The 13,523-nt window shown below is 43.5% G+C and overlaps 1 protein-coding gene across 1 annotated transcript in view; it reads left to right on the top strand.

Annotated features, from left to right (window-relative positions):
* The window catches only part of RHOQ (ras homolog family member Q), a 39,779-nt gene that overhangs the window by 21,461 nt on the left and 4,795 nt on the right, over positions 1-13,523 (top strand). Inside the window, exons 3-4 of the mRNA XM_037161178.2 lie at positions 10,998-11,162; positions 11,475-11,570. Coding sequence (XP_037017073.1) covers positions 10,998-11,162; positions 11,475-11,570 — 261 coding nt within the window. The remainder of the gene's footprint in view (positions 1-10,997; positions 11,163-11,474; positions 11,571-13,523) is intronic.

The following is a 13,523-nucleotide window of genomic DNA, read 5'->3' on the forward strand; positions in this document are numbered from 1 at the left end:
ATACCTGAGTAAAATGGACATCGAAACAGTGAATAGGAGGCAGTAGTGAAAAGTAGTGGCAAGAACTAAAATGCTGAAAGTGAAAGCGGAGAAGTTGGTGTTTGTGCAGCCTGTCACTACCAGAACCAATAAGCAGAGACAAGGATTGACTCTTTATGGGCGCTTCATTCAGATGCCGGTGATCTGAGAAGGTGACGGGTTATGTACCCTAAAAACTCTCTTAACATCTCAAGTCACCCTTTTTATAAGGAGAAGAAAAGGGTAGGTAAGGGGTTTGGAAAAAAGTTAATCAAATAAGAGTTGCAGTCTGAAGAGATTTTTCCTAGGATTTCCTTATCTACTTACTGATCACTTATTCTTTATCTCCTGTCCCTCCCTGGAACACAGTGGCTCAGATATCATCTCAGTCTCTCGCAGACCCCTGGGGAGCAAAGGTTGAATTGCTTGTCACATAAGTCATGAATTTCAGTTGCATGAATCACTCAAGCCTATCAACTCTAACTACAGCTAAAATCTTTAACTCTTGAGTTCCTCTATCAAAAGTATCACCCAGTCTGAGGCTCTTCTCTTTAGAGCTCTCATTACACAGGCAGGAGGGTTGGACATATAGGCGCACCACGGAACAGCCTTCATCACAGGCGGCAGTTTTATTTTTGGCTGAATGTGGTGATGGCAACCTGAGAAATTAGACTGTTACTGGAGAAGTGAGATTCTTGATTCACCTTCTCCAGCGCTGGAGCTGGCGAAGGAGGTACAGGCCAGCACTGTGCGAGCCAGCCGTGACCTGGCTGCAGCTGACCTTTCTGATTTCACCTGTGCACATGCTACCCACATTTACTCAGCAAGATAGTAAGCTGTTACTGTAAGCCAGACTTTGAAGAGTAGTCCCCTGCTTTCAGGGAGTCCTGTGGAGATGACAGATAAGAAAAGAGGCAATCTTATTACAGTGGAAGAAAGGGAAGGACAGGAAAAGCCCCGTGTGCTACAGAAGTTACCTAGCGCTGCTTGGTCAGAGTGGATTTGTTGGATGAAGAGATTTCTAGACCAGAGTCTGAAAGGTGAGCAGGAGCTGCTCAGGTGCGGAAGTATGCAGAGGGAAAGGACAGTGAGATGGGCTGGGCAGCCGACTGATTTGCTGGGTTTGCAGTGGATATCAAGGACCTTGAGCCTGACATCCTTCAGCGAGATGGGGAGCATAGGAGGAGTTGCAGATTCGGGGGGAACAAATGCGTTTAGTTCAGAAATGTTGAATCTGAGATGCTTCTGGTATAGACCAAAGGAGGTATCTGGAACTCAAGAGGCAGAGAGCTCCTCCCAGTACACTCTTCTGACAGTTTTCTTGATAGCTCAAGCTTAACATGACCAAAATTGGCCACTTAAATTTTCTCCCTAGTGTTCTTCTCCACCCTCAGTCTTCCTCATCTTCCTGTGAAGACATGATTGTGCAGCTGCGCAGGCTGAATGAACCCTGGATTACTCCAGAGACCTCCCTGACCCCTAGCCACACAGCCAGTCCATGGTGCAAACCTGAGTTTACTTCCAGAATATATCCAGAATTCACCATTTCTCTAGCTGTCAACTGCTACCACTCAATCCAAGCCACCATCTTCTCTCACCTGAGTTACTGTAATACTCTCTCCTATACGCCTGCACACCTCTGATTCATTCTCCACAAATCAGCCTGAATGGCCTTTAAAAAAAAATAACATGACTCCCTTTTTTCAATGTTTTATTGACTTTGCATTGCAGTGGGCTCTAGTGATTCTGGTGACCTCCCTGTCCCCACCTTGTCACCAGGCCTTTCCCCAGCAGCTGCCAGGGCTTTCTGCCTCAGGGCTACTGCCCACACTGCCCTGTGTCCAGCTCCCTAAACCTCTCTCCGATCTCAGGTGGGAGGCCACTCCCTCTCACAGGTCATCCTGGCGAGTCTCTCTCCGAGTACCTGGCTCTTTTCCTTCATCACATGTATCCCAGTTTGTCGTCACCTTTTTCCCAGTTTATTGAATGCCTGACTCAGTGCCTCAACCAAATCAGACTCATCCCCTTTTTATAACAAGTGTTTCTCTACCTATGCTCAGGTGAAGTCTACAGGAAATATAACTTCTCTGTATACATCATTTTAAATCAATGTAAGACCCTGCCAGTAATACGGAGAAATAAAAGGAAAGTGATTCACCATAAAAATATTTATTTCAGTATTAAATTCTTAAGTTCTCAGAGCTGAGTTCTCCGGAAATTATAGTGAAGTAGTCAGGTACCCACACCTAGATAGAGGTGGAATTACTGTGACCGTACAGCTCACGGATGGCGACTGCCATGGCCGTGGTTTATCGGTGAGGCAGATGCCAGGAGCGCTATTGCCGGTGGTGTACATATTCTACAGTCGCAAGCGACTCCGGTTATGTTTTGAACAAAATAAAGTATCGTCTACCTTCCTCCTTCAGTTTGCACTGAAATTACCTTCCTAGAAAATTTACTGAATCTGTGCAAAAAAATACTTTGTGTTTTTAGATCCTGGATTTTAGTAATTATAAAAGGGTTTTTCATGTTCATCAGTGCCGGGCAGTACACCCACCCACCATGCACTCAGGTTACGTAGCACCCTCGCTCCCTGAACGGCAGTAGGGGTACCCTGCATACCATTTTACAACTGAACTGAAGATTATGAAAAAAAAAAAAAAAAAAGGGCCACGTACTTGAAAAGTTTTTGAAAAACAGCCCCCTCCTAGGAATTTGTAATACTTAAAAATTCTTTTTCCTCCCCCAAATTTTCTTCCCCCATTAATGTTGACAATCAAAAATGCCTTCCACATTTTCAAAACAGCCCCTGAAGACTTTCGGTCAAGATGGAGGCTTAGGTAAGCATGGCTCAGCTCACACAATCACATCAGGATTACAACTAAACTAAAGAACAGCCTTCACTGAGAACCATCAGAAATTGAGCCGAGTGGAAGTCTGATAACTATAGAATTAAGGAAACCCCATCCATCCAGACTGGTAGGAGGGGCGGAGGCACAGAGATGTGGAGACACGGAATGGGCTGGCCCTACACCCACATGCTGTGGATAAAAATTTGGGAAAGACATCTCAGGAGCAAGGAGTCCCAGCCCCACACCAGGCCCACCTCATTCAGGGTTCCAGTGCCAGGAAGATAAGTTCCCATAACTATTGGCTGCAAAAACCAGTGGGGATTGAGTCAGTGTAAGAAATTTCTGGAGTCCCAAGCAGTACCTCTTAAAGAATCTACATGTGGACTTACTCAGACTCGCTCCCTCTGAGCTCCAGCACCAGGGTAGCAACTTCAAAGGTACCAGTGGCATACGGGGAGGAACTGAAGTGCCTGGTGGTGTCAAGGTGAGAGCTGCGAGACAGCTTTCTCCCAGACAGAAAGGTAGGCAGAGGCCATCATTCCTTGTCTGAACCCTCAGCGCCCCCCACAGAGTTGCAAAGCCAGCATGGGTATGCTGTATCTGAGACTCCATCAACCTGGTTTATACTGTTTGCCTCACTCTAGAGCTCAGCTCCAGCTCCACCCCACCCAATTTAAAGGCCCACCCAAGCTGTTAAGAGTGGTTTTTCCATATGAATGGCTGGTCTTAGCTCATGCTTCACAACTTCCTAAATTCTCTCAAACAAGCAACAGCCTGTTTAAAACGATGAACAATCAAATAGCAATAAATACATATCTATCAACAGTTGAATCTAAAAAATGATCTAAGCAAACAAGAACAGAGACGGAATCATGGATATGGGAAGCGTTTTGATGGTTGCCAGATGGGAGGGGGCTGAGGGAAGAAAGGGTGGAGGTGAGGGGATTAAGAAGTACAAATAAGCAGTTACAGAATAGCCATGGGGATGTAAAGAACAGTATAGGAAAGGGAGTAGCCAAAGAACTTACACACATGACTCATGGACATGAACAATGGTGTAGGTAGAGATGGCCTGAGAGAGTAGGGGGTGCTGGGTGGAGGGGGGCAAAGAGGGGAGAATCAGGATAACTGGAAGAGCATAATCAATAAAATATCATTTTAAAAAACAGCCCTGTCTATTCACTAGTGCACAGACAAGTGCTCAGCCTGCTGCTGGTTAGAGTGAATGAATGAATATTCTACCAACATGAAACTGTGCCAAGAAAGTTAGAAAAGGAATACACCACGTGGAAGTGTGACCTGACATTTACCTTCTGTCTGCGTGCCTTTGGCCAGCCGACCTCTGTTTTAGTGAGAGAGACTGGTCCTTAGAGCTCCAGACACTGTTGAATTTCAGCTGCGAGGCCTTCACCACGAGGGAAGCCATCTCACCGCGCACAAAAGAAACTGCACTGGCTCTGAAGTTGTGGTTTGTCTTTTTTTGGAAAGTCAGCCTTGTCTGTTGAAAGGCTCCAAACACTTGACCATTTATCCTAACGTGTGTGCGCTATATTTATCCTCCCCGCACAGATGGGGAACTACAGCTTGCCTGAGGGCCGTATTTAGCTAAGTCTTGATCTTCTTGCCTTGTGGGGTCAGCTTAGATAAAACAGAATTCTGAAGCTTGATTTTTTTACCCAGTCGGTTAAATCTCCTCCCACATTAAATCTGTTACTAGGGCTGCTCACCAGGGTAAAAAGAGTCCTTTTGAGCATTTTCAACCATGTAAGGTGGAGATCTAGTTCAGCCCCTCCTTTTAGAGAAGAGGAAGTGCTGGTTCATAATGACACAGTTAGATCAGGGCAGGGCCAGTTCCCGGCGGATCCGCTCTCTGCGCCGCGAAGTTCGACTTGCCTTTTCTCCAGCCAGCCTAGGCAGGAGTTGTGCTCAGTCAGGCAGTCAGAGAGGAAGGCGGTGATGGGCAAGACGGTCTGCTTCACCGGCTCCTAAATAATTGGCACATCAGTTGGGAGCCTGACTTATTATAAATCAAAATATATGAAGATGACAGCTGCTGAAACTGAGAAGCTAAACCTTCAGTTTCAAGAATTTTTTACTAAGAACTAATGAGGATACACACACACACACACACACACACACACACACCCCATTTCACAGCTGAACTGAAGATGGGAAGAAAGCCAAATATTTGAAAAGTTTCTGAAACATAGTTACCTCTTAGGAATTTATAGCACTTAAAAAAATTCCATTTCTTCCTGGAATTTTCTTTCATTCAGCCGTAGTAGGAGGTGGTAGGCAAATTCAATAAACTGATCACTGATGTTATTTTGAACCAAATTGATCAAAATGCTCCCAAAAGGGACCCAACCCAATTCTGTGAAAAAAGAGAATGTTGTTAAGGCGGTGAAAAGTGATACCATCATTTCATAAAATTTAATACAAAATGAACTCCAAAGTGACCGAAAGAACTACGCAAAGGAACTAAGGTTTCATAGATATGAAGAATTATTGTAGGAATGCTTACAATGTGTATTAGGTTTATGACAAACCATTTTTCATCCTCAGAAGCTAGCTTCGATCCATGCAGCCCCTTGACTTCTGTGGGGGCCATTGGGGGTCCCCATGTTTCAAGAGCCGTGCATGAGACGTTTGGGCTTCTCACAAGAAGCAGATGTTTCGGATCGCTACTGCGTGCTTTGGGAGTGACAGAGTCATTCCCTCGTATACCATGAGCCACCAGTTGTCCGGGCCATTCTTTGCGGCCTTACGTTGTATGTATCTCTTAAAGTAGTCAGAAGCTGTTTTAGACATTAGAAGCCTGGGGTTTGTCTGTTAAACGGTTAGTAACTTGGGATCCCACTTTTCTACCTTGCAAGGTTGTTACTGAGGAAAACTCTTGTAGGTTTTTATCAATGGCTATTTCTTAAAGTAACATGCTGGATTATTTGGGAGTATGATACGTTCTTATAGCACTTTATAGTCTTCAAAGCATTTGTCACTGACGCTCTCCCACATGGTAGACAGAAACGAAGCCTCTAAGAAGGAAGTGATTCGACCAAGGCCACGTAGCTCCCAGGCTTTGTGTGTCCCATTCTTCAGGGCCGTCTCCTCTCAGAAGCCTTTTCGTGTCCCCTAACCACAGCTCGAGGTGTTTACCACATTCTGACATGTAACTCGGCGTTCACACACAGTTGTCTCCCTTACCGTGAACTCCCTAAGAGTTCGGCTGGAAGCGTTTGTGCGTCTCTCCACCTGTCAAATTCTTCCTCCTCGGTGCCAACCCTACACACGCTCCCACATCAGCATCCAGTTTCTTCTTCTCTTCCAGGCTGTGGCTTTGAGGTGTGCAGTGCTCCCCGCAGGTGCATGAGTACCTAGTGGGTACTGACTGCTAGTGCTCATTTGCGCTTGTCGCCTTGTTTACGACTTACAGAATCTCATGACGGTGCTTTGCGAATGTGTATAAGGTGTCTTATAAATCAAGTGGGATCTGAGTCTCGTCATCCCTTCATTCCCCTAATGATTGCCCTTCACACCATTCTGGACACGCAGGAGGTGCTTGTTAATGTTCCTTTGGATGAAGCATTTATATATTCACTCCCCAGTTTACACTTTTCTTTCTCCCACTAGTTTATTTGACTGTCTTTTTATATGTATATGTCTTGAACTTCCAACTAAACTCTAAGCTCCAGAGAAGACCATTGTTTCTTGTATTCATGTCCGTGTGTCCTTAGAACATCTCCCATGCAGTACAATCTCAGTGAGTCTTCGCTCGTTGATTTTAAGTGACCCGTGTGTGACAGCATACCAGACAACAAAGCATGATGGACCTGTACTGTCCAAGGTGGCTGGTTTTGCTTAAAGTTCATGTTCCAGATATGCATTTTAAATGGGCATTCCCATGCTAAAGATGTGTATTTTAAACAGAATTCACTGAAGTAGGAGGGAGTGCCAGGGGTGCCAGGGCCACATGAAGGGGACAAAGGTCAGCTAGCAGCGGGCTGGTCATGGGCCCTGCTGGCCAAGCCGTGTGTAGAAAGGGGTGTCCTGCCAGATGGCCCTGCCGCAGCTCTGCACCTGAAGGTCTCCTATTTGCTCTCTGTGCACAGTCATTCAGTCCCTTTCTGTCTGTGGAGCCTTGTCCTGTTGTGAGTGTATCATTTTTTCAAGGGTCAGGGTGGTCGTTGCAGATCCGAGACTCTCGGCCAGAGCACAGAGCTTGATCTCTGAGCTACCAGAAGAGAGTGCTGACAAAACAGACACTTCTGGAGCTTAGCCAGCCAGTCAGAAACCAAAGCTTCTGCTAAGCAGTACAGTGCCCCTGTTGGTGGAACTCATGGTTGTTCCCATGGTTTTGGTGTGAGACAGTTGTCTTTAGTATGGTTTTCCTCTACTGGTAAGGTTCCAGTTACCATGCTGGAATGTGTAAGGCCTACTACCTTTTTTAAGGAACTATAATGTAATTGATCTGTTAATTTAAGAAGACACCAGAGAGTTGGCCTCACATCCTACAAAGCAAAAGGTCGCCGGAGGCGGGGCAGGTTGCTGGGGAGGTTAGGGGTGGAGGGAGTGAGCAAAGGAAGAAGGACTCATGGACGTGGACAGCGCTGTGGTGATTGTGGGGGGAGGGGGTGTAATAAATGGTAATGGAAACATAAAGATTAAATGAAAAGAAAAAAAGAGAAGTTCTGGCTTTGATAAGTGGCTATTGAAAGTCAAGGGCAGGTGCTGCACGTTTAACCTTCTTTGTGTCGTCACATTTACAGGACATAGCTGGAGATGAGACTTCTCTACCCCCAAATCCAGAATTTCACACCGAGTTCACTCGACAGTGTGCATGCCGGGCGCCGTAGGCATAGGGGGTAATTTATTTTTTTAATGTGCTGTCTATTATTAGACTTCTAATTACTCTGGCTGGATGGAAGCAGAAAGGTCTCGTTCTTATAATAACTGCCAATTATTTAGTTGGAGATTAACAGGCAGATGGAGTTCATTTAGGTAGTTGAGACTTTAAGAGGTAACATTTGTTTTTAAGGAGTTCTAAACATACTTGTTTTTGTTTTATTTTTTTATAACCCAAATCCTTCACATTTTTTAAATCTATTTTTTATTAAAGATTGTATTTATTTTTAGAGAGGGGGAGGGAGGGAGAAAGAGGGAGAGAAACATTGATGTGAGAGAGAAACATTGATCGGTTGCCTCTTGTATGTGCCCTGACTGGGGACTGAACCTGCAACCTAGACGTGTGCCCTGACTGGGGATCGACCGGGTGAGCTTTTGCTTGGCAGGATGGTGCCCAGCCAAGCCACAGCAGTCAGGGCAAATCCTTCACCTTTTAATGATTTCAACAAAATCTGTAAGTTAACAGATATCTAGAGATGATTAGTCTAATTTCTTTCCTTTGTGACCATTGTCCCTCGTTGAGGAAAGTCAGTATTTGCTATGGTTATGAAAGCAATGCATACCCCACCTATGTTCTGTAGAAGACTTGCATTAGTGTTATTAAACATTTCAATAGAATTTTGTATTTGCTTTTTATTCTTTGCAGGGCTTTCTAGAAAAAGAATGCACATTCTGTTTCCCTGATGAGGTAAACCTGCTCGTAAAGTAAAATTTCATCTAAAAATCTCATTTGGTTTTCTTAGAAATACTATATTGAATAGTCTTAAGGAACTTGAGTCCCCAAGTGACTAATTAGTATAGTTATAATATTTTCTTTTATTAATCTGAAAATTAGACTGTCCTCAAGAGACCTCCATTTGATTTGTGTTTTGATGTTAGTGTAGAAAATTGTATTTGAAAATTGTATTTCTCACTAAAGGAGCCTCTTCTCTCTGGTTGGAGAGAGACGCAAACCCAGACCAGTGGGGGACCACGGGGACCCTGCACGCATTTACGGGGGAACAGGAGGGTCAGTTTCCCGTGGGGGAAGAATTCCTGTGAAAGCATTGGAGTATTTTACATGCCTGGCACTGTGCTGAGGGATTCAGTTGCACAATTTCATTTATTCCTCATAATCCTATGAGACAGTGTGCCCATTTTTAATTCTGTGAAACCTGGAGATCTAAAAATGAATGAGGGGAGATTTCTTTTTAAATCAAAAATTTTATTTGTTTATTTTTAGAGGGGAAGGAAGGGAGAAAGAGAGGGAGAGAAACATTAGTGTGAAAGAGAAACATTGATCGCTTGCCTCTTGCACGCTCCCTGACTGGGGACCGAACCCACAGCCCAGGCATGTGCCCTGACCAGGAATCGAACTGGCAACTTTTTGGTTTGCGGGATGACACCCAACCCACTGAGCCACACCATCAGGGCAATGAGGGGAGAATTTTAACAAGAGCACCCCATTCCCTGACCACACCAAGTTTTGTCTCTGGAATGTAGAGTTGCTGGGTAGATGCTAAGGTTAAATGCTGCCACCCCCTGGCCCCACCTTACTGACATGCAGTTTGAAATAGGCAGCACAGCACAGAAAGTATATTTAATGCACCCAACTGTACTATTTTACACTCAAATTGATTTTTAAAGACATATACTCTATTTTCAGTAAGAGTCTCTGATAGTAACTGACTGGGATACAACATGCTTCATACCCACATTACTTGATTTCTTTTATTAATTTCTTCATAGCAGAGCACTGCTTTATTCAAAACCAATTAGGAGCCTCTACTTTGAAAAATAAAGGGTAAAGAAGATTGGGGATGGCTTTTCCTTTCTTGTCCTGTGATAGCCAGCACCCGAGAAATCTGTCTGTGTCCACGGCTCCAGGCTGTGTTGGAAGCATCACAGAGAAACAGAGGGGTTAACTCCGGAGTCGAGACTTTGAGCTGTTAATATGCTTGGGTTGAACAGTATGCTGAGGAAACTGTTAGAAGATGACATATGTGCAAGAAAAATTGTTCCCCGAGAGAAATACTGCTGCTGAAACTCTTGGGTGGAAGATGTTCTTAATATCTGTTCCTTCGGTTCCACGTGCATTGCATTTCCAGTGGTGAAGTGGGTCATTTAAGAGGGGTGGTAGCCTCGACCCAAAATAAACTTTCCTTGAAACCGGATGAGAGGCTAGCTCCGACAAAAATAGAATCCTTAGTCTGTTCACTCACTAGAACGTAAATAAGCAGAATTTTGTGTCTTAGAAGATGGTCTAAGCCAAACAGGATCCTCACTGCCTTTTGTGATAGATGCCAAAGCCGTCAGCAGTACAGCCTTCCGTGGAATGCAGAGCAGCAGTTTAAGGTCACATACATGGCAGTCTAACGTGTTCTGATCAGGAAAGGTCTCCAGGACGTCCCGAAGCGGGCATGGATCGCGCAGGCTGTGCTTGTGCGGTGTTTGCACGTGTACAGTTGTAGGTGTACCGTGCACAGAAAAAGAACTGGAAAGATACATGTGAGAACATCTCCATTTCAGTCATAGAACTTGGAGAAGAAAGAGTTTTTTTGTGAATTCCTCCTATATGTTTCTATCTTTATATTTTCACACACACACAATATATTAAAAAAACTATATAAACAGGGAAAGCAAAGATTTAAGGTCTCAGTGAAGATGTGTGGTGGGTAAGGCATAATAAACCTGCTAGGGTCTAAATCCCATCTCTTCTGCTTACTGGCTATACATCCTCACCCAAGTTATTGAACTCCTGTGCCTCAGTTTTCTCAAATGGAAAACAGGGATAATGGTACTTACGTTGTCAGGTAGTTGCTAGGAGAATTAAATGAGTAACACTCCGGCGAGTATATGGCTCTGTACCTGACACAGGAAACGTTCCGTGCCTGTTAGTTACTATGAATGATAATGGACAACATCCAGCTAGCAATTCTTTGTGCAAACTTTTCCGTGAAAAAGTGTTTCCAATGGCCGCTGTAGTAGTAATCAAAATATATTTTCTCTAAGTTCCATTGTAATTGTGGGTGGTCTTGTCGTATTCTTACCCCACTGATAATTCAGAACTGCAAAAGGAAAAATAACAAAAACAAACGGGATGATCTTGTTTTGTGTAGAATGCCGTGCATTTCACTTGCAGGATACTCCGGACTTGTTTCCTTGACCATGTTAATCCAGTGGACACATTATTGGTCAACTGAGGGCGTGGAGGTGGAAATAATGAGGTGTCTCTTTCTTCCTTAGGAAGACTATGATCGCCTGAGGCCTCTGTCCTACCCGATGACTGATGTCTTCCTTATATGCTTCTCCGTGGTAAATCCAGCCTCATTTCAGAATGTGAAAGAGGAGTGGGTACCAGAGCTGAAGGAGTATGCACCAAATGTACCCTTTTTATTAATAGGAACGCAGGTATGTCCGCTTTGATTTTACTCGTTTAAGGAGACTCTCCCTGGCCTAGCTCGTGGTATGACCCTGAGACAGATGGTTCTGAAGATTAGCGGATGGTGTATGTGTTTAAGTTTCATTGTAAGTTATACTGGATTCTGTCACAGTTTTGGAAAAAGTGGTGCTGAAAGAAAGCAATTATATTATTTGGTTTTAAAAATTAAGTTCCTTTGTGTAATCTTTTACTGGTGTGTGGGGATGAAGTGGGACTACATGCTTTGATTCCTTTTTAAAGACTTGTAATATTATGGGACGTTATTGACCTTTCTTGATTAGATTGATCTCCGAGATGACCCCAAAACTTTAGCAAGACTGAATGATATGAAAGAAAAGCCTGTATGTGTGGAACAAGGACAGAAACTAGCAAAAGAGGTAATGAACCTTTACAGAATTTATGAATAAGTGTAAAAGCTAAAGTAACGCTAGAAGCTAGCACTTATTGTGCACTTACTGTATGCCAGGCACTGTGCTGAGTTCTTTCCACATTTAATCTCATTTCATCCTTGCACTGACTCTGAGGCAGGTCTGACCAGTTCCCTCTTTTACTGAACAGAAAACAGAGGCTTGGCGATGTCAGGTAACTTGAAAGGTCTGGCAGGTAACAAACGGCAGAGCTGGGTTTCAGTCATGGCCTGATTCTAGAACCCAGATTCTGATGCCACTAACGGTATTTTCCCAGTAAGTCATGTATAGAAAGAGGCATCAGAAAAAGGTGCTGACCTGGAAGCCCTTTGTAATCACTTAAATATTTGTACTGTGCCAATCAGGCTCTGTCTTCAGTTAACATTTGTGGAGGAGGCACTGGGGGCGGGGCAGAGAGTGACAAATTAAATCTGCAGTTAAAAGCAAAACACGATGGCTAGGTTTGAAAAGAAACTAGTTGAATTTTCTTCCAGCCTATCTTTCCTATCTTTCCTTTTTATGAAAGATAGGAAACAGTGGCATCCCAAAATATAACTGTGAGGCACATTATATGTTTCAACTTATATTTTTCCTCGCTCCAAAGCTATGCTTACTTTTCTTCTGTGTTGGGCCCTAACATTATTGGATGCTATTTTTCAGATGTGACTTTAATAGGTCTTTGGTGGAAACAGATTCTAATAAGGTTCTTTAAAATGTACTATCAGAAGGCAGAACAGAGCAAGAAAAGTTTGGGAGGACAGTTTTTACTAAAGCAAAAGATAAATAGATTCACTTTAGAAATTCCACGTACTCAATTTTGTAATGCCGTGAAGGTAAAAATCTTAAATTAAAATATTGACGAGCGAACTACATGAAAAGCTAATACATCAAACACCAGAAATAAAATGAAGTCATACAACAAACTTGACAAAAATGGCAGAGAAATGGATTCATATCCTTAGTGCACAGGAACCCCTTGTGTATGAATTGATCAGAAAAAGACATATATCCCCAATAGAAAAATGGGCTAAGGAACAGCAATGGAAAATTCACCCAAAAAAGTGCAGATTGCCATTGGAGATGGAAAATATATTTAAACTCCTTAGTAGTCAAGTGTAAGTTTCATTTCCACCTGTGAAGTTGGCAAAATATTGAGAAATGGATTATAATAGCCCCTCTTTCAGGGCTGCAAGGGAATGGGCATTCTGTGTTCTCTTGGTCATTGAGTAAAAGCAGTCTTGACAGTATGCAGAAGCCTTGAAGTCATGCATACTTTCGATGAAGCAATTCCATATGTAGGAATGTATCCTAAGAAAATTATTTGGATGTGCTTAAAGACATGGCTACAAAGTTGCTACCTTGTTTATAAAGTTCCCCCCACCCAAAACCTTGCAACTATTAAAAATTTATACTAATATATCCATTGAGATGTTCAAACTTACTATGTAGTTTAAGGGAAAAAGTGGTTGCGAAACAATATGATCCCATTTTTAAAAGCCCTCTCAACAGCATTTGGCGCAGTTGGTTCCTCCATGAAATACTTTCACTAGGCTTCCTTGAATGCCCTCTCTCTGGTTATTCTTTCTTCTTGGGTTTGTTTTTTTTTAAGATTTAAAAAATTTATTTTTAGAGAGAGGGGAATGGAGAGAGGAAAAGAGGGAGAGAAGCATCAGTGTGTGGTTGCCTCTCGCACGCACCCAACTGGGGACCTGGCCCATAACCCAGGCATGTGTCCTGACTGGGAATCGAACTGGCTAGCTACCCTTTGGTTCACAGGCCGTCACTCAATTCACTGAGCCACAGCAGCCAGGACGGTTTTTGTCTCTGAATGATGGAGGGCCCAGAGATCTGCACTCAGCTTCTTGGACATCTTTTCTATATCCACACTCATTCTCTAGGCCTAGATGAGCTTCTCTCAGTCTT

The sequence above is a fragment of the Artibeus jamaicensis genome, unplaced genomic scaffold, assembly GCF_021234435.1.
Source record: "Artibeus jamaicensis isolate MK-2021 breed Jamaican fruit bat unplaced genomic scaffold, CSHL_Jam_final contig_465, whole genome shotgun sequence".
In the NCBI taxonomy this organism is placed as follows: Eukaryota; Metazoa; Chordata; class Mammalia; order Chiroptera; family Phyllostomidae; genus Artibeus; species Artibeus jamaicensis.